Here is a 25,340-nt window from a genome sequence, read left to right as displayed (position 1 = left end):
CACTAAAAGAAAACCCACCCACCAGATTCGCTCTCTTTCTTCAGCATTCTGGAACTTGGAAAAGAGAGTGGTAGAGCTCCTCTTTCGTAACAACATACATGAGAACATTCGGGAAAGAACAGGTGATATTCCAGGGGTTGCTGAGAAACACTGGACTGATTGATTTCTTCAGTCAGTGAAACTTTATTTATTTTTTATTTTTAAAATTATTTTGGGGGGGGTTGGGAGGTGCGGAGGGAGAGAGAGAATCCTGAGGCAGACACCACACTGAGCAGGGAGCCCAACACAGGGCTCAATCCCAGGACCCTGAGATCATGACCTGAGCTGAAATCAAGTCGGATGCTTAACCGACTGAACCACCAAGGTGCCCCCCAATTTTCTTACTAAGTTCTTAAAAAACTTTTATTTAAGTGGGGCTCGAACTCGTGACTCTGAGTTCAAAAGTCCTCCTCCGATGGAGCCAGCCAGGTACCCATCGTATCAACAGAACTTCAACAGCAATCAGACGGCATGCTCAAACATCGTAATTCAAGGACGGAGTATTATTATAACGGGACTATTTGCCAAGATGGAATGTGGTTCACACAACGCATCCACACAAACGTCTACAAGGTGCCAGCCATTCCTGGGGCATTTCGGACTCATCAGTGAACGAGTCAGACAAAAGCCCTTGCTCTGCTTGAAGGAACAAACATTCTAGCAGGGAAGGCACACAGTAAACATGAGTGTAATCATCAAGTAAAAGACACGGCAGGTTAGAAAGCGGCATGCTATGGAAAACACCAGAGGGGTTCAGGGGGCCTGGGGCCAGGGGCAGAGGTGGAGGTGGGGAGCGGGGTCGCTGGGCCCTCGAGTTCCTCTGGCTTTTCTCCCCTCCGCACACATGCGCTTCTTCGGTGTCTAGACTAGCACCTGCTGTTTCCTGCTCACCTGCTCACCTGCTCACAGCCTCGCCAAGGGCGGACGGACTCCATGCCCTGTGGATGTCAAGGAGGCCAAGGTCCGCAGACTAGACCGACTCAGGGCTGGAAAGTCAGGCCAGTCCAAGGTCAGCAGCAAGAGTGTAACGTTGGCCCTGACAGGCTGAAAGCCAACAGTTCTGGTGGTCTTTCCGAACAGGTAAGTGGTGAAACGTACTTGCCGAGAAGGGCAAGCCTGACACTCAGCCTTTAACTCATCTTCTTCTGAATGTCAACAACATCCCATCAGGCTCATGAAATGTGAATCTTTCTCCTTGGTAATGTGACCGAGACTGGGCAGACAGCGGTGGTTGTGATTGGGACAGCCCTTGCTGTCCACATCACGTAACCTCAGCAGATGAAGTGTGTGGGATCTTCAGCGGATGGGATGGAGAGAAGTTCCAAGACAGCCAGAAGGCTCGGATGGCTGCGGGAGGCGGCAAGAGGGGAGACTGGTCAGGGGTAGGGTCAGAAGAGTAGGTGGCAGAGATCCTGTCTACACTGAAAGGACCTGGGCTTTTCCTCTGGGTTGAGTAGGGTTCTGAGCAGGAGAGGCTTAATCTGATTCACATTTCAGAAAGATCATTGTGACTGCTAGATTGAGACTAAAATGAAGGTGCCCGTGGGTGGAATGACAGGAGTCCAGATAGACGACTGCACAAGTCCAGGGATGGCCATAAGCGATGGCTGTGTTCTGGATGTGTTTTCAAGGGAGGAACAGCAGGATTTTCTTGGGAGATTGGAGGCAGGGTGTAGAGAAAGGGAAGCTGGTGATGGCTGTAAGGTTTCTGTTCTGGGGAACCACAAAATTAGCATCGCCATTTGCTAGTGACCTTCTCTATGCTGAGACTGTGCTGGGTACAGGCTGAGCAGCAAAGGCCTGGGGCATGTCCTCAAGGTACTAGCAGTCCAGGGCCGGGGTGGAGAGGAACACAGTCAGACATCTCAGTAAGGAGTTAGTTACAGGACACTATGGAGACACCAAGGGGATGTGCAGAAAGGAAAGTGCCCAGCAGAGTTCTCAAGGTGGCGACGGGTGAGTGGAGTTACAAAGAATGGAGGGAGGGGCATCTGGGTGGCTCAGTTGGTTGAGCGTCTGACTTCTGATTTCTGCTCGGGTTATGATCTCGCGGTTGTGAGATCAAGCCCCGCACTGGGCTCTGTGCTCATTGTGGAGTCTGCTTAGGATTCTTTCTCTCTCAAATTAAGAAATAAAATCTTAAAAAAAAATAAAATAAAAAAGAATGGAGGTAAATTCTCCAACCAACGAGGAGGAGGCCTTGGGGAACCAGAAAAGACAAGGGCACAAGGCAAGAGGAGTCATGAAGGGCAGGACTTCGGAGCTCGGGGACAGCTCCCGGGACTGGGGGCATGCGGACAGGGCAGGGATTGAGCCATTTGTGGTCTATCCTGACAGGATCTGACCACACCCAAGAGAGCCTGAGAGCCAAAAGGCCGGTGAGCCACAGGCTGGACTGGACGCTGCTGCAACATGGAGACGAGAGCGTGAGAGGACTGGAGAAGATACGCCAGGCCTGAAGGCCTGACTGGAGGTCGGGCATGAGAGAGACGGCGCAGTCAAAGGTGCCCACTGGCTGCCGGCTGGGCGGTCACTGCCGCGGAAACCCCCGGAAGAGGCTCGCGCTGGAGAAGGAAGCGTTTCCTCCCCGTTGCAGAGCCTGGTGGCGAACACCCAGGAGGTGGCTGATCTCCAGCTGGAGGGGGAGCTCTAGGCTGGAGGAAGGAATCCGGGAGTTGTTGCTGCTTAACGGCCTAGGCTCGAGGATGGAGGAGAAATCACAGACCGGCCCCTGGGGACAGTGACACTTCAGGAGCAAGAGTGGGGTCAGAGAAGCGGCAGCGGAAGTCGGAGAACCAGAGGCGCGCTGCCTGGTAAACTTCTCTGCCTCCTTTCGCCACCCCGTCTCCGTTCCCCCAAAGGCCTGATTTCTACTTAGGCTGCTGTGTTGGAGGTGGGGAGGCTTCCAGGCCGGGGCCGCGGGGGCTCCCCAGGGGCCTGTAAGCGGGGCGATCCCATCGGAGGCAAGCGCGGGACTTGCGCCTGGAGTCCGGGGCCTAGACTCTCCCCCTCTGGACTTGGACCAGGAGACACCGAGTCTGAGGAAGGGCTGGCAGCCATCCGGAGACTAACAAGGACGAGTCCCCAAAGAAGGAAAGAAATGAGGCTGCTGGTGACACCGAGCTCCAGGATGCAGCAGTGCCGCTTTCCGGCTCGAATGTTATGAAGGTGGCAGGCGTCTGTCGCTTCCTGGCAGTGTCATCTCCTGACCCGGAGTGTGGGCTGTGATGTGGCGCTATATCCCCCTTGCGTGAGAGCCTGTGAGGACTGGAGGACGTTTGTCAAGTGTCTGGGAGGGGGTTCGACCAGCGGGCTGGGCGGGCGGGCGGTGGGTTGCGCAGAACCCAGCACACAGGGAGCGGGAAAGCCAGACGAGGCCGGATTGTTTCCTTCAAGGACAAGTCGGGCCGCCGGCGGGGCAGCTCTGCTGGGCTTCACTCCGACGGAGGCACACAGGGAAGCAGGGAGCCGCGGGGACCCCGACGCTCGTGCTCCCGGGGAGGAACGGTACCGGTTTCGCCGCGGGCCACCGGGCAGGGTGTCCACGCTCTCGGCCCGCGCGTCCGTGATTCGGCGGCTCCTGCTGCTCCGGCAAGAACCCGCCCTGCGGTTTCCCGGTCAAGTGTGCGGGGACAGGCCCGTCAGCCCGTCCTGCAGCCCAGCTCCCCAGCAAAGCCCGGCCCGGAGGCCCGCGGGTGGGCTCGGCTTCCAGGGGGTACGGGGCGCGACCGCAGCGCCGGCATCGGAGCACGTCTGCGGGGGTGGAGAAGGGAGAGCGCGGGCCAGGGAGCAGCGCCCGCAAGGGAGCAGCGCGGGCGAGGGAGCAGCGGGTCCCTGCGGCGGGGACGGTGCGCCCGGTGTGCCCTGAGGAACCGCGGGCGCGTCCCTCCTGCGGGTGTTGGGGCAGCGGGCTTGGGGAGAAACCTCCCGGGGCTCAGCGTTCATGCTCATGGCTTACGGTTTGCCTGTTTCGCCTGCGTCACATTCGTAGAAGACGAAGACGAAATTTGGCTCCAGGTGCGAAGGGAGTGAGGGCGGCGCAAGCAGCTCGGGCCGCATGCGCGGGCGGAAATGCGGCCCCGGGGCCCGGGGGCGGCCACCGCCGCTGGGGACCATGTGGGGACCGCCCGCTGTGGGCTGATGCCGCTGTGGCTAACGCTGCACGACGCCGCCGGCCGCTGCCCTCCGAAGCGGAGCCTAGAAACCGCGCCGGGTCCCGGGTCCCGGGTCCCAGCCGGGCGCAGGCCTGCCTCCGCCACCTCCTGGGCCTCCTCCCGGCCCCACGCTCGCCGCCTCCCCACACCGGCCTCCCCGAGCGCACCCTCCCTTCACTCAGGAGGCGAAGCCCGCCTGCTGGCCCAGGCCTAGCCCGGACTCCTCTGGGAGCTTCTGCTGCCAAAGGAGGGAGCGACGTGGCTGAAGGCTGACCCTGGGGGACAAGGGAAACCCGAGGCGCAACTTGGAGCCTTGGTAAACGTGGCGCCCAGCAAAGACTCTGAGCTGGGCCCTGGCCCCGCTGAGCGACCAGGAGCGGAATCTGTCCCTAGATTCTTGACCTGCCGCTGGAGCCTTAGAGCAGAAAATGAACAGATGTCACAGGAAATCTAGCAGGACTTCACTCCATTAATCTGACCACGTAGTCATTAGAGATTTCTATCAGTGTCTGTCAACTTTAGGCCTTGGATTACCTGAAAAAGCTACAACAGCTGTTTGATTTAGAAAGTCTAATGAACTGAAATGTTCTTGGTAGATTGTTAAGCCAAACATTTTTCTGTTAAGCTTTTAAAAGCTAAGAACCCTTAAGATTTTAGGGTCTAAAAGTGTACACCTTCAGCTTTAGTGGTTAAATTTTCGTAACAAGCTGAAAAATTATTCAGGGCTCCCTTATTTAAGAGTTACTTGGGCCATTTCAGACACCTGTAAGGAGAAATTAAGATGTAGGAAAAGAGGACTATCCGTTTGAGAAAATACTAAGGAGATTCTTTTTGGCTCTACTAGTTTAAGATCTCACATTTTGCATTAGTGACCAATGAAAGGATAAAATCAAATGGAGTAACGGGAAATGACATATTATGAAACAAACATATAAAATTTAATCCCTTTGGTTTTAAAATATATCTTCAAAGATACAATTAAAAACAATAAGCGAGACAAAAATTTATTTCATAAAACAAAATATAAAATAGTTATGACCCGTGTCCCATGATATCTTGTCTTAGAAAACCAGCAATTTAGTTCACATACTTCATTAGAATATTTTAATGTAAAAATGTAACCATCAATCCTACTTATACAAATAGACCTATTCTAGCTCCCTGAACCGAGATCCCTGTGATTTTGTTATAAAATTACACTTTTTAGTACTTTATATATTTAAACATGTTTACAAAAAATGCTCCCCTGGCACAGTCACATGGTCTCATAAACTCATGAATGCTTCCTAGAATCGTTAGCATACGAGAAGATCAAAGCTTGAAGGCTCTGGAACACGGTAACCCAGAAATCACTTCTTGCAGGAGGAAGACAAGGAAGGTCTCCACGTCGGGATGCATCACCTAGTACCCGACAAGGCCACGCGTTTCAGAAAGACCGCATATCCACTCCCGCAGGTATGCATGGCTGCCATGAGCCTGCGCAGCAGAGCGGAGCTGCAGGAGTGTTTCCCCTATGCTTCGTGGGCTACAGGTGCGGAGATCTGAGTAACAACCCTCTCAAGAGCAAAGAGAATCCCTGCCGTCTGCGAAGGTTTTGCTATGCTCTATGAGCGCTGTCTGGGAAAACACGCCGGAACATTTCAGTGAGCTCTGCTAAGCACAGTACTCGATCTGCTTGGTATACACGACGGAAAATAACTTAACCTTTCATTTAGGCAAAGTCTTCAAGGTAGACCTTGTTGCATCTCTTCACTCTATGTACAGACACCACGGTTATATATTATCTATTTGTATAAGACACGTATGTACACATTTACAGACACAGGCCTTCAAAAACGTATTGCACTTATATACAACGCGGCGTTAGCTTAACTGATTCACACGGTGACCCATTTCAGTTCTTTGACACATTCAAGAAAGTTGCAAAGGAAGATTCAGTAACATGCCCTATCTGAGTAAACGTTTTCTGGAGGACAAGGGGCTGAGGAAGAAAGGGCGAGTCCTCGCCTCTTCGGAGGCCACTACCACCACCCTGAGGCAGTCAGAGCTATGCTGAGCAGGCGAGGGCAAAATCCTTAAACCCAAGCCCATTGCCTTTTCTGGCTTGTACTAGTGAGCAGGCCCACTAACATTGAAGAGACAAGGTAGATAGCCCAATAGTTTTATAAATAATGGAGCAGATATTCCAAAGTTTCCCAGAGAGTCTATTAAACCTTAGAACACAGTTTTCACTTTTAATCCTAAGTAATGATATCAGAATACTGATATCCGAAAATTCAAACATAATGGCGTATGGATTTCTGTCGTCTGGAAATGCGGAGGTGGTACGTCGAACGCGATCTACGAGCCAAATGTAGTGCCATCTTCTACTCGCAAGGAGTCCCTTCCGCTGACCTCCACCCTTACCCGCGGTGTACCTGCGGCGGGCCAAACAGTGAGGCCCACGTAACCTTCCTTGAACTCGCTGGGAGAGGTGGGCCAGCGTGCCCTTAGATCTCCGTGAGCGTGAGCCTGTACGACCCCCCGGCTTCTTCGATCTGCAGCTGGAAGGTGTCTTCATTGGAGTAATGCTTCACGATGTTATCATCCATGTTCACCAGAATCCTGAGAGGAGAAGCAAGACAGGCCTCCTCATTCCTGCCCGTTTGGAAGGCAGGCCCGGTCTCACGGGCAGCGCGGCCCGTCCCAGCTGTGACATGGGAGGTACATTATTTACAAAACCTCCCGCAGCCTCCATCCCCTCATGGAGGTAGTGTCAGGGCCTATCTTGTAAGGCTTTTCGAGGACTACATGAGGGACCCCAGTAAAGCCCTTCGAATAGCGTCGGCCTGGGGTGAAACAAAGCATACTAGCTTATCTCCTGCTATTACTTCAGCATGTAGGACTCCCTCGATAGACAGGAGCTCTTACAATGCAAGAATAAGTCTGCAGAAGCAGCACCTCACTGATCCAGCTCTAGAAAGCATATTAGTTCAATTAACCTATGGGATCTGAAGCCCAGCTGCCTGACCAGTTCTCTTCCCTGGCAAGTTATTCTCAACATTTAAGTGAACTACTAGGAAGTCTGACCCTTCCCACTGGGCTCATCCACAAAATTCCAATTACGATTTGCTTAAGAATGAAGCCCAATGATTCTTATGCTATACTCTGCTTACCCATAACAAGTAGCAGAGTCACTTGAGTGAAATGAAACTAAAAATATTAATTTCGGGGCCAGGGAGCAATGTTTTATGATTAAAAACACAGTCCAGGGCAGGAGAACACAGTAGAGGGAGCAAAGACTGAACCTGAACCATGGCCTTGGCACTAACCTGCTACCTGAGCTTGGACATCACAGGCTCTCTGCCTCAGCTGCCAGGTCTATGAACTAATGAATGCCCAGCCCGGCTCAAAGGTTAAAGTGAAAGTCAAGTACTACGCCAAGTGCCTGGTCCAGTGCCTGACTCATGCCAGGGGCACAACAAACGGGGCCATGTCTGCTTTTACCCTGACTCAATCTCGTAACGTGCTCTGGGATTTGGAGCTGCTTCACTGGTACCAAGTGCAGGAAGAGCAAATAAAAATCTTACTTGAAAAAAAAAAAAAAAAGTCCACAAAGATGTCTTAGAAAGGCAGATCAATTTAATGTGGATATTTTAAGAAAAAATATATCCCCGCATTTCACATTCCTGTAACTTTTTCTAGACTGGGCACAAATGCATGTGAATTGCACTAATGTTACAGAATATTAACATTACTTAGAAGTACTAGGAATGCCAGGTAATGCTTACCCTTTTTTACATTTCTTGAATATCTTCCCAATCTTATCGTGGGGCACATCGTATTTGTCTGAGATCTAAAAGAACAAAGAAAAATAATTACAAAATGCTGATCTCGAGGCTTTAAAACACACACTATAAATACTATGGGACACTCACTCAGTTTTCTGTCCTTCAAAAATTCACGTGCACGGCAGTACAGGAAATGCCTGCAGACCGTGTGTGTGGGGGGGGTTACCTGCCTTTGGAGGAAGCAGTGGTCACCAGCCTGTCACCTCCCCCTAGCGTACTGATGGCTCTCTGTGGGTTATGTGGTCCTCTTTCTGGAACGTGACTACGCTCTAGAGCACTGTTAGGTTTCCAGAAGGAAGTGTGCAGCTGCTCAGTGCCGCTCTGCTCCCCGGGGACCCACAGCTCCCGTCCGCGGCGCTCCTGTGACCCTGACGTGGCCACAGGGCCCCAACCTGATGACCTAAGCCCCATGGCTTCCAGTCAGGGTCCTGCCCTGTGGGTCACACCACCGCGCATGCTCTGCTCAAGCCCATAATGGCCCCGCTCTGGGGTCCGACCCAGCGGCCTTGACTCAGCTCTGAACCTCCGCCTCCCCCACTCAGGAGGGAGAAGCTCTGATTCCCTGCAGTGCGGGGCTGCGGCGAGGACTCCGCATGTCCAGCACAGAGCAGGGGTTCACTTCAGATACAGAATCACGCAAAAGAAACAATGCTTGAATGTCCCAGAGCCTAGGAGATACGTCGAGGTCCCTGATCATAAACCATGACTGCGCCTCTGCCCGTTTCTACCGAGAGCCTCTCTGAGAGCAGCACAGATTCTCACAAAGTCCGTGAGGCTCCGTGATTAACCAGGAGGTTAACGTGGCCGTGGCCACTGGGGTGTGGCCCTTGGGCCCTCCAGAGCCTCAGGCCTTCCACCCCCTTCCATGATCTGTAAGGTGCCGACTGAGCAGTGGAATCAGGGTAGTGTCAAGTGTGCAGGTTTCCTGTCAAAGCACAGAGGCTGTCTTTAAGGAGAGATGATGAATTAATCCAAGGATAAGCTGACTCCATCTACACCAAATGCTTTATCTGGAATTGTGCAGACTATCCCCAAACTGGGGCTACCATCAACCATCTGAAGAGCAAAGCTCAAAGCAGCACTGAGAAAGGGGGCCTCGGAAGGCCAACCTGCAGACCGCTTTCAAGCTAACAAAATACCCAGTTCAAACCCAATCTAAGCTCCCATCATCCAAGCATCCACTTCTTTTCTGTATCACTGTGTCGTACTTCCTCGCGCACTTATGAAGCATCAGTTAGGAAACCCCAGGCCTGAGAGAGACACAACACTGACGAATTCTTGATGGGCTCTGAGCACGATGTATTTGCACAGTAAGACTCAACCTTCTTTACTTCCTTTCTCTCCATAATTAAGAGTTTGCATGGTTCTGGAGAAATGAGGAAAGGTTACCAGAAGACAAGGTAAGAAAGAGTAATGTAGGGGCGCCTGGGTGGCTCAGTGGGTTAAAGCCTCTGCCTTTAGCTCAGGTCACGATCCCGGGGTCCTGGGATCGAGCCCCGCGCATCGGGCTCTGTGCTCAGTGGGGAGCCTGCTTCCCCCTCTGTCTCTGCCTGACTCTCTGACTACTAGTGATCTCTGTCAAATAAATAAATAAAATCTTAAAAAAAAAAGAGTAACGTAGGAAAAACCGCCCGAAGCTGAAAAACAACAGAAAGCTGAGGCTGATGGTGGTGCTGGTTTCGTTGTGGGGAGGGAATGTGCTTGGAGATGCCTGTGAGCCCCGGGACCCCGAGAGACCATGGCTCCCCCCAGCCCACTGTTCGCTCGCCCTGCTTTATTTTTTGTCACTGCATTTATCAGTGCCTGGAAAATTACTTCTTAGTTTCTTACTTTCTTGTCCACACCCTCCTCTCTGGACCCGAAGCTCCATTCGGCAACGTGTCACCTACTCTCATGACTCTGGCAGCTAGAACAGAACCTGGTGCCAAGCAGGCGCTTAGTAACACGTGTTAGAGGAATTCAGCACGCCGTGGCTGTCAGGGGAGCCGGGGGAAACCCATTTCCTGTGGTGCGCATGCTCTGAGCTTGAAGATGCCTGTGATTTCTAGCGAGTTGATTAATAGCAGGACACAGTGCTGACTCCTTGAACTGTATCCTGGGGCAAAGCTAAAATGGCCTCCTCCTCACGCCAACTCTTGCTGATGTCCCAGCAGGGCTGGCTGGGGTCAGTTTGCTCAGTGCTGAGGCCTTAGTGGGAAAGATTATGGTTATCAGTGGCTACATGTCTAAATTTTCTCAAATAGGTTTTGGCTAAGGACTTGATATAAACTTGGTCATTCCCCAGGATCAGGAGTTTCAAAGGCAGACCCAGGAGCCATTGTTTTTACGCAGGAAGTTTGTAAAGATTTCTATTTGATTAAAAATAATTTTTGTGAGCTTCTAAATGGTTTGTTAAATGGCAGTCTTCCTTTAACCAAGTATATTAAAACTATTTCAGGGGTGCCTGGGGGCTCAGTTGATCAAGCATCCAACTCTTGGTTTCGGCTCAGGTCATGATCTCAGGGTCCTGGAATCGAGCCCCATGCACTCAGCAGGGGGTCTGCTTGAGATTCTCTCTCTCCCTCTGCCCCTCCTGCTTATACTGGCTTTCTCTCTCTAAAATAAATAGAATCTTAAAAACAAAAACAAAAACAAAACCCAACCTCCCCCCACCAAAAAACCCCCCTATCTCATGATCAGCACAAAAGCCATCAGTTCGGTTGATAAGACGTTACTCAGAAGTTACTTCTACCAACTAGTATGCTGGGTGCAGTGGCGTGAGGCCCAGTGGGGAAGGCCCTGCAGACGACTGAGGGCCCCACGAGACAGGTTGAAACCTGGGCTGTGCCACAGGCACAGGCCTCAGAGATTTCCATAACAAGGAATCTGGGTGGTCTGATAAAATGTGTTTCAGCAGGATTCTACTTCAGTAGGTTTAACTTTCGCAGGAGGGTTTCCAAGTTCCTACTACTTACAGCCTCCATCAAGCCTTTCAGAGATGGAGTCTTGAGCATCAGGGCATCAAAGACTTCCTCTGACTCCTTGCGTACGTAGAGCAGCACTAATCCACAGCCAGCAATAAGGAGGGGGCAAGAAAAAGGACATAGTTATTCGTATGAGCAAAATGAGAGAACAGATCCTAGATACCGGTTAAACTAAAAAGACACACATCAAGAACAGTGAACATGAACCAATGTCCAATCCATCTGGAGGAACACAGCTTTCAGCTTCTTTTAACTCTCGGGTAAGTCCAAGCTCTGAGCCGAGAGCCAGTCTGATTCAAGATAGTCAGGCTACACAAGATTGGCCTGAGCACATCATGCTTTTGGCAGATGCAGAATCCCCTTCTCTCTGACAGCTCCCCCAGGACTGCAAGCCGACGCACCTCTCTTTGGTTCTTCTAGCCGAGTCAGCTTAGCAGCAGGGGCGATCGAAAAATCCTCCTCCGATCCATACGGAGCCCTTTTCAAGTTAGAGCTGCAGGCAATCCGAAAGATGTGATTAGTGACTCCAACTTCTACCACTTGTAGAAACAAAGAGCTTCAGGGTGTACCACTGAAGTTCAGATTTAAAATGACCTTCATTCTTTTTCTGGTCCAGCTCCATTAGTTTGTGGAAGAAAATCTGAGGCCCAAGGAAAGACACTGACTGAACCAGCTCGGGCTGTTCAAGGGCAGAGCTGGGACTATACACTCGGGTCGGCTGCCGGACGCTCTGCACTGCTCGGACACTAGAGCAAAGTGCTTCTCAGCAACAGAGAGCTGCTTTTCAGGAAGCATTTTATAGAGGAAGTAGGATTTGAGATAATAACAAGCACACACACATGCACGTATAAAGGTGGCAACAAAGAAGAGAACATGTCAACAAAGGGGGGAAGCACAACCAGCAGAGCCAGGAAACAGCACCATAACTGAAAATGCAAATGAAGGACGAGGGCTTGGTTTCGAGCAGAAGGATCACGTCAAGAATAGCGGCTGTGCCTTCTTCGGCTTCTCAGTCTGTCATAGTTTCCAGCGCACACCCAGGCCTCCCGTGAAAGCACCTGAGGTACGTCTGAGCACACGAAGAGTCTGAGAGGAAATGGATGGCCTTCAGAGAACATGCTCCCGACGCAACAACACGGGTCTAAAAGGGGAGCCCCAAAGAGGGGACCGGACATGGCTGAGTGCTGAGCAGGGGGTGTCCCTGTGTGGGCAGTCAGGGCCCAAGTGGGCCACGGAGGGTGACCGCATGTCAGGGGCAGTGACACCTCCACAGCAAGGAGCACACCCAGGGCCAGCTTCCTTCTTTGAAAGGGAACAGGGCTTCCTGGAGAAGAAGCGGACCCTCGGGCTGGGGAAGGGAAAGCACCAGTGCCTGGAAGACACTGGGCGCGGATGTGAGGGAGCACCCAGGGAGCTGGGGGGGGGGCATCAGGGCTCAGGAGTAGCTGGAAGGACCAACGGACCTTCTAGAACAATTTGATCAAACTAGATGACAGAAATGATTTGCAGGGGCGCCTGGGTGGTTCAGTGGGTTAAAGCCTCTGCCTTCAGCTCAGGTCATGATCCCAGGGTCCTGGGATCGAGCCCCACATCCGGCTCTCTGCTCCTCGAAAAGCCTGCTTTCTCCTCTCTCTCTGCCTGCTTGTGATCTCTGTCTGTCAAATAAATAAATAAAATCTTTAAAAAAAAAAAAAAAAGAAATGATTTGCAACTTGTTGAACAGAGCCGGAAACTAGGAGTCCATACTGATGATAAAAAAAAAAGGAAGAAATTAAAAGTCTGATGAGGAATGAAATTTTCACCAAGCGACAAAGCGCCTCCCCACTACAGACTTACTACAAAAGGAGGACGGGTGCCCTCGCAGCGGTGCAGCCTGGCAGACACCACCTTGATCATGTGATCAAAGTGAACCACACTATGCGGGGAGGGGGACGAGGGGGGGACCAAAACCGTGCTACCTGACAGGACACACGGGGAGCACAGCGTTATCCCTATGACACTCCTGCCAAGATGCATAATTCCCTGAGTCTAATCATGACAGAACAACAGAGACCCAAACTAGAGGACATTCTACAAAGCAACTGGCTCGTAATCTTCAAAAGTATTAGGTCGGGGCTATAGCTCAGTGGTAGAGCATTTGACTGCAAAAGTATTAGGTCAGGAAAGTCAAGGAGATGAGACTGTTCAAGACTGAAGGAGAATAAAGACACAACTACACACACAGTCTGAGTCTGCGCAGGAGCCTCCTCTGCTATAAAGGACATTATGGGAACACCTGAATGGAACGTCTTGTTACTATCCTGGCTCCGTTATGTGGGAGACTGTCCCCATCTGCAGGAAATATACACAAGGTGTTTGGGAATGACAGGTCATGGAGTCTGCAGCTGACTCTCCAACGGCTCAGGAAAAAATGAGGTCTTTGCATTGTACTTGCAATTTTTCTTTAAGTTTTAGATTGTTTAAAAATAAAAAGAATTTGTTAAAACAAAACAAAACATAAAACTTACCCTTCACCCTCCAGTTCTTCTGGGGCAATGGGAAGGACCTAAGACCAAAAAAAAAAAAAATTGTTTTCTAGCATATGCTCAAAATATTTCACACCATAAGTAACTTATTTCTAAAATGAAAATAATTTTGAATTTAGTCTAGTCCAAAATCTCTTAGCCTTATTTGTCAATAACCAGATCCTTCTGGGCATGAACTCCTCTAAAGCAGGGAATGGCCAACTAGGGCCCATGAGCCAAGTGGGGCCCGATGCCTGTTCACAGAAGTTTACTGGTGCACACACATGCTCACTCCCGGGCACCTGGCACTGCAGCGGCAGAGCTGAAGAGTCACAGCAGACACCATGTGGCTCCAGAAGCCTACAGTATTTGCTCTCTGAGCCTTTACAGGAAAAGTTTGTCAACCCCTGCTCGCCCCAAAGCTTCTCATTAGAAACTGGATACATGGTTGGGGCATCTGGGTGGCTCTTGACATCGGCTCAGATCATGATCTCTGAGGTATGTCTGAGCACATGGAAAGTTCGAGAGGCAGTGAAGAATGGCCTTCAGAGAAAAGGCTCCCTATGCAACCTGGGTCTGAAAGGGGAGCACCAAAGAGGAGACCGGACCCTCAACATGGTCGAGCGCTGAGTAGCGGGGGTGCTGGTGTGAGCAGTCAGGGATGGAGCCTACGCAGGGCTCCACGCTCAGCGACGAGCCTGCTTGAGATTCGTGCTCCCTCTGCCCTCCCCCCACGACGCACTCAGTCTTTCAAATAAATAAACCTTAAAGAAAAAAAGAGAGAGAGAGAAAGATACATTGGCAATACCCTCCCAATCCCCAAAACTTAAAAACTCACTGATCCATATACATCCGTGCACGAAGTGCATGGGAGACCACCTTCTTCATATTGTTTTGAGCTCCGCAGAGAAAGCAGGCCCCACGCGGGCCAGGCTATTCTCTCTACTAAGCTTCTGCTCAAAGCAGGTGTGGCCAGTTGTGAACTTTTATATTAATTGCCAAGATACGGCTGTGTATGTGCCAACTATGATTCAGTAACTGATACAATGAGGAGAGCCTTCAGATGCTCTTTTTTTTGTTTTTTCTTTTTAAATTTTTTTTTTAAAAAAATATTTTATTTAGGGGTGCCTGGGTGGCTCAGTGGGTTAAGCCGCTGCCTTCGGCTCAGGTCATGATCTCAGGGTCCTGGGATCGAGTCCCGCATCGGGCTCTCTGCTCAGCAGGGAGCCTGCTTCCTTCTCTCTCTCTCTCTCTCTCTGCCTGCCTCTCAGTGTACTTGTAATTTCTCTCTGTCAAATAAATAAAATCTTAAAAAATATATATATTTTATTTATTTATTTATCTATCAGAGAGAGACAGGGAGAGAGAGAGAGAGAGTGTGTGTGAGAGCATGCACACAAGCAGGGAGAGAGGCAGGCAGAGGCAAAGAGAGAAGCAGGTTCCCTGTCAAGCAAGGAGCCTGATGTGGGACTTGATCCCAGGACCGTGGGATCATGACCTGAGCCAAAGGCAGTGGCTAATCCAACTGAGCCACAGGCAGTGGCTAATCCAACTGAGCCACTCAGGCGGATGTTCTTTTTGCCATGAGGGTTACCTACCCTAAGTCTTCCTGTGGCTGTTCCCTCCTTCCCAGAACCATATAAGTTAAATGCACAAGATCATAGATCCAGACTCCAAACTGTTACTATTCTAACAATTTAAAAATAAACTATGACATAAACACACACAGACAAACAGAGTGAAGTTCACAGGTTTGGTACTTCATTCCTGTCAACAAGGCTTACATCCACCTTATTGTAAGGACAGTGTATCACCCAACAGAATATTCCAGAAGGCTGGCCCATAACACTGGTCAAAACTCTCTACACTGGCTTCTGTTTACCAGGAATGCCAAAGACCTTCTCTCGCGGCCGCCCCAGGATCCTGGTTACCTACGTGAGTGCCCCGCTGGAGGCCGGCAAAGTGCACATCGGGAATGAAGAGGACAGGCTGCGTGTCCAGATCAACGAAGGGCTTGAACACCGTGATATCCATCCGTTTGTGCGAGGGAAGCAGTGGCACTTTAACATCGGAAACTGGGGGGGGAAAAAAGACGACCCCCTAGTCAACCACTTCGGTACCCATACTGGACGCAGGCTAGAGCATTCCCCTCCAATGTAAGGCCCTTAAACAGCAGCACTCTAGAAGGAAGAGCTCACATTGCCTGAGCCAAGAGGAGAATCACAGCCCACATGAAGAAATACATTGGTTACATTTATACTAAAATCAACTGAACCTCTTAGCAAAATGAGAAGAGAAAAGGCTACTTTTACACATACCGGGGAAATCTGGAACAGAGGCAAAAAGCATGTTTACTTTTTGTCTGAAAGGCTAAGACTTACAACCATACAAACATAATTCAGAAGTCATTTCACCCGAGCCGCCTGACTCAGTGGTTCACATTCTGACAGCAACGCACTGTTCATCTTGAGAACATAACTTTGTAGCTCCAACTTCCCCTCGGAGAGGCTCAGCATGAGGGTCAAGGACTAGGTTTTTTATTTATTAAGTTACAGACTCCCTCCTCCCCTGCCATCTGCCCTGCAGCCCTCAGAGGTGAGCTCTCCCTCGGGTGAGCTGGGAGCCTGCCCTTCCATGCTGGTCCGGGAGCCCACGGTGCGGTGCCGCAGGGCACACGTCTGCCGAGGGAGGCCCCGAGCAGGAATCGCTCCTGCCCCAGACCAGCATCCAACCCCCCTCCCCGGAGCAGACAGATACTGGGTTTTGTGAATATGAATATTTGTCACATTACAATAAAAAAATCAATCAAATAAATAAATAAATAAATAAATAAGGAAAGAAAGCAAGCTTTCCTGGTGAAATGTCCAAACAGGAGCCCTACAGATTCTGAAACGTTAGAAAACCACGCATTTACATTTAGAAATAAGACCTCCTGAATTCTCAAGAGCATTATTATGATTCTTACAAGTCTAGACAAGCCCCAGTGTTATCACCAGCCATCCAGACAGAAGGTGTGTTATTTTTCAGGGCCAGAATCAGTAACCAGAACTAAAGCTAAGGGCCAAAATATGTGAACTCCGGAAAGACTCAAGGACCCTTTCTGTCCCTCCCCCTAGAAAAGGACTTAGCTCAGCCATTCATCTGATCGCGTAACCGGGAAAGAAGTCATGCTACCACCGCGCGGCAGTGAGTGGCCACTACTATGTCTTGTGCTTGATACAGTAAATACAGATTCAGTCCCTATTCTGAATGGAAAAGATCTGAAACAGGTGGTGGAAACATTTCTACTTACAGGCATTCAACTGGGAGCTGGGGTCAGTACACTTGCCTTTTCTTTTGCTTTGTTTTCGTTCTTCATCCCTGATTTTCCTTTCAGCTCCCTATAGGTCAAGAGAAAACAAGGCATGATTCTGTTTAATTGATCCTCTTTAAAATATTTAATTCTGGGGTGCCTGGGTGGTGTAGTGGGTTAAAGTCTCTGTCTTCGGCTCAGGTCATGATCCCAGAGTCCTGGGATCCAGCCCCGCATCGGTCTCTGCTCAGCAGGAAGTCTGCCCCCCCCTTCTCTCTCTGCCTGCCTCTCTGCCTACTTATGATCTCTGTCTGTCAAATAAATAAATAAAATCTTTTTAAAAAAATAAAATATTTAATTCTTTTCTGAGGAATGGGAAAAAATATCTCCTTTCTGGAGATAAACTCCATTAATTATTATATTTATGGAGCTTATCATAGTAGTTTTTTCTAAAAAGCCTATTTTTTCCCCCATTTTTAAAAGGAGGAGGAAAAGGAGCAGAGGGAGCGGGGAAGAGAGAGAATCTGAAGCAGGCTCCATGCGCAGGGTGCAGCCAGACACGGGGCTCAATCTCACAACCCTGAGATCATGACCTGAGTCCAGTGCTCAGCTGAAGAAGCCACGCAGGTGCCCCTAGAAGGCCTGTTCTTAAAACTGTTTAACTATGTGAAATCATGGGGAAATACCATTTACTTAAAAAACAAATACAGCACAATTCCCCTCAACAATGGATGCAGCCAGGCTAAATGAAAAGCTGAAGATATCTGCTCATGCACGCGGCCTTCAAAAACCCAAGTGACTACTGCCGTTGTCTGATAGACAAGCTGGCCCTGCTGTGACTGTGCTTTCCCAGGTGGGCAATGTTATCATTGGAAGTGGGATTCTCTCCAAGAACTTGGCATCAAGTAAGTGACAGATAGGACCAACTATAACTCCCTAAAGCGAAGATTTAAATAGAAATCTGTATAATTACATGAAAGAGAAAAAGTGTTCTCCCAATCCATCAGAGAGGACAGATACATAATACCATCAACTGTATAGAGAATGACAGTGTCGTAGTATTTATAAAACATGACCTAAAGTTAAACATGTATAATAAAAACCTGACTATTAATTAATCACTTTGCTTCACCTGTTAGCATTTATTTCTGGGTGGTACAGTTTTCTTCACAAAGTCACCCAGTGAAATCTCCACAAGAAGTTTATTTTTCTGTAAATAAACTCCCTGGTAGCAAAGACGGGCAATGAAAATCCTCCCATAGATCCTGTCACTACTATATAATGAAACCACATTTAACCAAACAGAATACAAACCACCTTCTGCCCCTTTCAGAAGGTATGAAGACACTCACACGCCGGTAAACACACCATGAAAATCGCTATGCAATGCTGACACAGACCCCACCTCCCTGACACAGAGAAACAGGTCAACATCCCCGACCTCCCGCCTGTTATCATACAGCTGGTCTGTGTCTCTCTCAGTTCTTTCCAAGAGTCTAACAATAGCTTCACTCTGATGATAAATTACACTCTCCAAAAAGTAGTTTTAAAAAATAAGACATGGGGGCGCCTGGGTGGCTCAGTTGGTTAAGCAGCTGCCCTCAGCTCAGGTCATGATCCCAGCGTCCTGGGATCGAGTCTCACATCAGGCTCCTTGCTTGGCAGGAAGCCTGCTTCTCCCTCTGCCTCTGCCTGCCGCTCTGTCTGCCTGTGCTCGCTCTCGCTCCTCTCTCTCTGACAAATAAATAAATAAAATCTTTTTAAAAAATAAATAAATAAAATAAAAAATAAGACATGTCATGGGGCGCCTGGGTGGCTCAGTGGGTTAGAGCCTCTGCCTTCGGCTCAGGTCATGATCTCAGGGTCCTGGGATCGAGCCCGCATTGGGCTTTCTGCTCAGCAGGCAGCCTGCTTCCTCCTCTCTCTCTGCCTGTCTCTCTGCCTACTTGTGATCTGCCCCCTCCCCCATCAAATAAATAAATAAAATCTTAAAAAAAAAAAAAAGACATTTCTCTCCGTATTTATTGGCTCCATCTATAAAGAACAAGGGGTTTGTGCTTCCACTCAAGATGGGACTATCACAGACAGACCTACCCCCACCCTGAAACAACCTAAACAAAAAAAATAAAGATGCAGGAAACAAGGATTGTTAAGGCCAGGGCCACCAAGCAACAAAGAACAGGGATCTGTGAGAGAAAAGAAACAAACAAGATGAGCCCTCCAGGGGCTGACCGCCTTCCCAGTCCCCAGGCTGTGGCACAGGCAGGGACGTCCAGAGGCCTGCTCCATCTGAGTTCCCTGGGTCAAGAGAGAGAGTTGAAAATCCAGAGAGAGATCAAGGAAGCAGGACAAAGTAGCAATGGGGAGTTACATGAGAAAGAACCCCAGAGGTCTCCAGAGGGTTCCCTCAGGTAGTTAGTCCGGTACTCAGAGAGAAGCAGGTGTAAGGAAGGTACCCAAGGTTGGGGGAAAAGCCCTCAGAAAAAACTAGAGAACAGTGTCTGAAACTCACACAGGGAAAACGGTGCCTCTTCCCACAAGTGAGACCGGAGAAGCTGAAAATCCACAGGGTGGTTGGTAGAACAGTCAGGAAAACCTGAGCTCAGCTGCAGAGAATAAGCAGCTGATACTGAGCCACTCCAGACTCCCCTATCAAAACTGGAAAAGCAAGACCTGAAAGGATCAAAATGTTTCCAAGTAACTCCACCAGCTCTCAGGACAGAGCTCCTGAGGATTCCGAAGATGAAAAAGCCATCCCGTGTCAGACAGTGTAAAACTCACACGGCTAGTAGCCGGTGAGACGCTAGGCAGGTAGAGCAGCAGGAGTGCGTAACTCAGGAGGAGGCTGTCAAACTACTGACGCCAGCCCAGAAACCACACAGAATTCAGGCAAGGACAGCAGCGTGGCTGTTGTAACTACATTCCACATGTTCAAAAACTTAGCGAAAAACACACATATTGAGACCAGAAAGATGTAAAACAGATCCAAATTGATCTCCCAGAGACAAAAACATCTGAGATGGAAAATACACTGCATGGGATTAATGGCAGTGTAGACAAGGCAAAGGAAATACTGAAGAACTTCAGACATTAACAACAGAAATTATCCAAACTGAAACACGGAGAGAAAAAGCAATCCCAGAGACTGAACAGCACCGGGGAGATGTGGGACCGCAAGCTTGTGTGTGTACGTGTGCAACCGGCATTCCCAGAGGAGGATGAAAGAATGTGTTTCAAGAAACAAAGCCTGAAAAATGTTCCAGTAGGATAAAAACTATAAACCCACAGATCCAAGCAGCTCAACAAACTCTAAGTACAAGAAATGTAACGAGAAATATCAAATTGCTCAAAATCAGTAAAAAGAGAAAATCTAAAGAGAGTCAGAGAAAAATAGATACATTAGATACAGAAGAACAAAGATAATGATGATGGCAGGTATTTCATTAGACATGGAAGTGTGGGGCGCCTGGCTGGCTCAGCCAACTCTTGATTTTGGCTCAGGTCATGACCTCAGGGTCATGAGATTGAGCCCCACAGCAGGCGCCCCGCTCAGAGGGGAATCTGCTTGAGATTCTCTCTCACCCTCTCTCTGCCTCTTCTCCCACTCACACACTCTTTCTACAAACAAAAAAATAAATGTAAGGCTGACAACAGCAGAGTCATGTCTTTCAAGCGTTGAAGGAAAAAGCATCAGCCAGAATTTTATACCCAGCAAAAAGATTTTTCAAAATCAGAGGTGAAATCCTTTTCAGACATACAAAAGCTAAAAGAATTCGTCAGCATTAGACTCTGCAAGAAATGTTCAAGTCCTGTGACATTACAGAGAGCCATTTAAACTCATGCTACTTCACTCTCTGTCTCCACAACTGAAGAGGCTGATCTTGGGCCATCACAGCAGGCGGTGACTGAAAACGTTAATCTATCTGTTCCCAATTACAGCCACAGTGAGTATTACTCTGCTGAAGAAAACAATCTATGGGAAATAAAGGCCAATGACATGTTTCTAAGGATGAACCCCAAATACACACACACACACACACACACACACAAGCTCATAGAAAGAGAAGCTGCCAAATCTCCACTGGTTAGAGATCCAATTCCTATTCTCGTTTTCTCTGAAAACATGTTAAATTGCTGCTGCTTCTGCCATAGGAGAAAGTTCCATTTACCAAACCCGTTGAGTAGTTTGTAATAACGTACTAAAAAAAAACCTTCTTGGGAGAGAAAAACCATGTAAATGCCTCTGAAGGATACCAAGAGATGTCTTATTTCTGGTTTCCTACTGTGGATGTGGATCAGATTGGTAAGATGTCAGAGTTTTAAGAGCCAGCAGAGAAAAACGGATGGACAGGCAGCAAACAATAGGCGAGGCCTAGCTCAGGAGGGAGAGCATCAAGGAGGGAGGCGGGACAGTGCGCAGAGAGGAGGCAGCACCAGACAGCCCAGAAGAGCAGAAGCAATCCCAGCTGTAAGGGATGAGAGAAGCTACAACAAGATGCACGAGAATCAGGAGCGGGGGTGAGGTCGTGGGGGAGTTTCATGTGGCTGAAAGAGTCAAGGACTTTGACAGTTAATTACACACAGCGATACATAATATTTTCTTCCCGTACTGGGTTTAATATCAACCCCTAACAGCTCTGAGATTAAAACCTCAGGATGGAAACAGTGTGTAAGTTCACCCCCCACGCCTCCAGGCACTTCTCGACCGGAGAGCGCTCACACCACCGCTGTGCGCCGTCAGGGCGCCAGGGGGAAAGCTGACCAACAGTTTTCATCCCTGAGCAGAACTCTGCTTCCACAAAAGGGCAGAATAGGTCAGCACTATTTTCAGGGGCCTTACAAAGAAAGCCCAGCCTATGAAGGCTGAGGGTGTGTGGGCACCTACACAGGTCACACAAAGCACGGCCGGGGCAGACACCTAGTTCCTAACCACGACTTTGCGTGACCTCCTCTCACGGTGGTACAGAGCTCACACACACATAAGGAGAAGATAGTGACTGGCCTGCACAGTGGACACGCTACGCCAGACTCTGGCTAACCTGCTGCTCTCACACGTGATTGAGACGAACAGGTGAGGAGGCAAACAGCACCCGCAGAAGATGAAATCGTGTGTCATCTCAGACCACACTCAGTTTTACAACTCCAAAGAGAAGGCTTTCTGCTTCAGAGTGTACATTAGTGCACACTCACACAATAAAAAGTGGTTTCTAGAGTCTGTACAACCACTGATTAATAAAATAACTTTAGACAATCATGAAACTTTCCCTGTGTTTCATCTTCTAAATCAGCTACCAATACGGAAGCTTCCTTCAAAAAATCTTAATATTAAAAAGAATTTCATTTAAGATTGTGACTCATTACTTTTCCTTCTCTGCAAAACTGCTTGTACAGCTTTTGTCTTGATGCCGAAAACTCCAGTTCATGCTAATGCGTGTGGACATCATTCGACACAGCCGAGATTCTGAGTGGGTCCAAGCGCCAGGATCAGCGCACACACGGTTACGGCCCCAGGAGAGATACATCAGAAACACAGTAAGTACTGGGCTAACAATTAGAGTGATCTGATACCTACTGAATCAAATAATAAAAAATTGGGGCTTATAGTTTTTATGACTTTGGATACCTCTCTAGGTTTTCTTCTGGCTAGTAAGAGGAATGTGGGGCGAAGAAGAGAACTCCGGCTCAGGATCCAAGATGCCTGCTCTACGCCTCATGTGACTTGGCATCCGTAGAAACGCAGAGGATGTGGGAAGTAACAGCCGCTGCGAGATGTCTGTACCCACATCTCAGAACCTGGGACAACGTGCGCTAACACAGCAAAGGAGACCTAATGTTGCTAATCAGCTGGCATTCTGATAGGACAAGTGTCCGAGACCATGTGTGTGAGCCCAGGATAATGGAAGTGTCCCTAGAAGCCGAAGAGCCAGACGAGGACACGTGGCACTGGCAGCACGGTCCGAGGGATGTGATGTGAGGCTCCTGGCTTTGAAGGTGGAAGAGGCCATAAGCCAAAGAATGTGAGTGCCTCGAGGAGGCAGAAAAGTAGACAAACAGATTCTCCCCGAGAGACGCCAGAAAGAGATGCGGTTCTAACGGCTGGGTTTTAGCCCAGCGAGACCTCAGACTTCTGACCTATAGAACCATGAAGTAATAAAATGGTGTTGTTTGAGCCACTTAGTTTATGGTAATTTGTTAATAGCAATAAAAGAAAAATAACACAGCCTAGCACATAACCAGGCACGTGGTACTCAATACATGTTACTAAATTTGGGTGTTTGAGAAAGTTCTCTGAACTCCGGCTGTTCCAATGAGGCCACATACTGTGTTCTGGTCCCCAGTGTAAAAATCAGGACAGCAGACCTCTGACAGCAAATACACTTCCAGTTTTCTAGTACCTTCTAAAAATCTCAATAACAGAGAGGGTTATTGCTGCTGCTGTTGTCGAACAGGACAAAAAAAAAAAGAGACTGGCAAAAAATATGGTCCAACATTTCCTGAGTGGGGAAGGTCAAAGTCGCCTTCAATCTTGGGTCAGTGGAGCAATCGCTTCTCCAGGGCCACTGCTGAGTTCCTGAGGAAAACACAGGGGGCTACGCGCTCCGTCCGGAGTTCACCCAGCTGGGCGCCTGGCGCTGCACCTGGCCAAAGTGACCGTTTCCTCCCCAGATTAAAGAAATTATGTTGAACTCATTAGGCTTATGCTTTCTGCTCTTGCCTACCTGCCACCCTAGAGAAGACTCTGAGTCTCACCTTCTGCTTAGTGAGCCGGCTGACGACTCGGCCGGAGGGAGAGAAGCTGGTTAAAGCACAGCCCTTCACGGCCATCCGCACGGAGCCCTCGGACACAAGGCCCCAGAGCTCCAACACTGCAGCCTACAAGCCCCAGGGAGCGGAGGGGACGCCAAGGACTGAGCACAGTACGTGCTCTCCTATTATTATTAATACATTTATACCAAACTGAAATAGTGTAAAGACCCTGGTATTCTCTGTGAGGAAGAGTATGGCTCTCACACGCTTTACTCTCTCTGTCCCTCCCCAATCTGACAGTCTTACCTTGTCACAGAAGACTTTGATCTGGCAGTATGCCCGATGCACAGGCTTGTTGCTACGGTTGTTGTAACTATAGGTGTCAATTTGAATATTCAGAGGCAACCCCTTCACACCTTTCTGAGAAGAGAAATCTGTGCTTAAGCAGTTCACAGAGATGAAAACCTGCAAAGGGAAAAGAAGGTATGATAAGCAATAGGCACCAACAGTCAACCTTAGTACAGCTCGTAAAAATATCAACATTACCGAAATTCCTCAAATATGTTCTAAATGAAAACACTCAGCTTCTCACTTAAAAGAAACATTTTTTTTTAAAATATAGGGATTATTTTAATACTTCTGGACATAGGAATGGCAGACTTTATTTGAAGGGAAAAAAATAGACAGCAGCTTTAAACCACTGTCCATCTTCCCTTCCGAAATCTTTACTTAGCATCAGACGGTGGAAGAATCTGCTTGTCTTCCTTGATGTCATTTTTACCAACGCTACCAACAGCACAGAGATCTAGAGATGTTTTCCAGCTCAGTACAAACTCTGGGACTCTGCCTGCATTTCTGTCCACGCTACCTCTTAGGATAACAACATTACCTGATGCATGTCCCAATGTTCTGGAATTTATGAATCGGTGAGTCACATTATTAAAGTGTCACTGGAGGTTGTTACGAGAAACTCAAGTGAATCTTAGTACAGCAAAAAGCATGTTTCATTTCCCCCTTTTTTGTGGTTATGGATTTTAACCTCTCCACACAAGGTCACAATGCACAATCCCTTTCAACCATTTACTTTCAGAATTTATTTCTGATGCGTGAGCACCACACAGTGGATAGTATTGGAATTACAGTTTTAATTATCTGTGCCTTCCAGAGACCGAAGACCCTTATGCTCCATTCCTTCCAGTCCAGGGGACAACAGCACATTATTAGTTCCAACAACCAAGGGCAGATCTACTACAAGTAGTGTGCAGTACCACTGGCTGAACCAAGACCCAGACAGGGAGAAGTTTAAGCCAGAAAATCTGGGATTGGAGGAGCCTCTAAGAACATAAAGAGAAGGAAGCGCACAGGGTAAGGAGAAAGAAAACTGTAACCATAATGACAAAGAACGTTCTCTTCAGAAGGTTTGCAAATCCTGAAACGCAGGGGTTTTATTCTTGCTCTCGTCTATCCACTATTTCCAAGAAGGAAAAGACCAAAATACCCTACAATGATGGAGAACTTGTCCACATTAACATCCTGTCCCTCCATTAGCTCTCCACTCCAGCCGGTCTACTCGTGGCCCCTAGAACACACCTTAGTGCTCACCCCCGCGCCTCACGTCTTTGTCCTTCTTCCTCCTCCTGCGTCCCTCCTGTCCCAGTCTAAGTCACCTCCAGAGCTCCTCTCTGCCCTCCACATCTGCAGAGCACCAGCTCCAGCGCCATCTCCACAGAGGTCCCCCTTCACGCTGACATGTGTTGTGGAGGCCACAGCAGTAGGCCCCGGAGGTTTCCAGACCTGTACAGGGCACCTGC

At 48.9% G+C, this 25,340-nt stretch overlaps 1 protein-coding gene across 3 annotated transcripts in view; it reads right to left on the bottom strand.

Annotated features, from left to right (window-relative positions):
• Positions 1-5,181: 5,181 nt before the first annotated feature.
• Positions 5,182-25,340, bottom strand: part of GRHL1 (grainyhead like transcription factor 1) — a 43,051-nt gene continuing 22,892 nt past the window's right edge. For 2 of the 3 annotated variants that reach the window (XM_082745497.1, XM_082745495.1), the window contains 8 exons: positions 23,836-23,994; positions 16,783-16,870; positions 15,426-15,565; positions 13,494-13,531; positions 11,388-11,479; positions 10,978-11,063; positions 7,964-8,028; positions 5,182-6,797 (listed from right to left, as the gene is read on the bottom strand). In XM_082745497.1, coding sequence (XP_082601623.1) covers positions 6,683-6,797; positions 7,964-8,028; positions 10,978-11,063; positions 11,388-11,479; positions 13,494-13,531; positions 15,426-15,565; positions 16,783-16,870; positions 23,836-23,994 — 783 coding nt within the window. In that variant the 3' untranslated portion in view covers positions 5,182-6,682. The remainder of the gene's footprint in view (positions 6,798-7,963; positions 8,029-10,977; positions 11,064-11,387; positions 11,480-13,493; positions 13,532-15,425; positions 15,566-16,782; positions 16,871-23,835; positions 23,995-25,340) is intronic. The other variant, XM_082745496.1, reaches the window with a different exon arrangement.

This window comes from Mustela nivalis (genome assembly GCF_964662115.1).
Source record: "Mustela nivalis genome assembly, chromosome: 8".
Lineage (NCBI taxonomy): Eukaryota > Metazoa > Chordata > Mammalia > Carnivora > Mustelidae > Mustela > Mustela nivalis.
The sequence above is the reverse complement of the archived record's forward strand: the minus strand, read 5'-3'. Positions and strand labels throughout refer to the sequence as shown.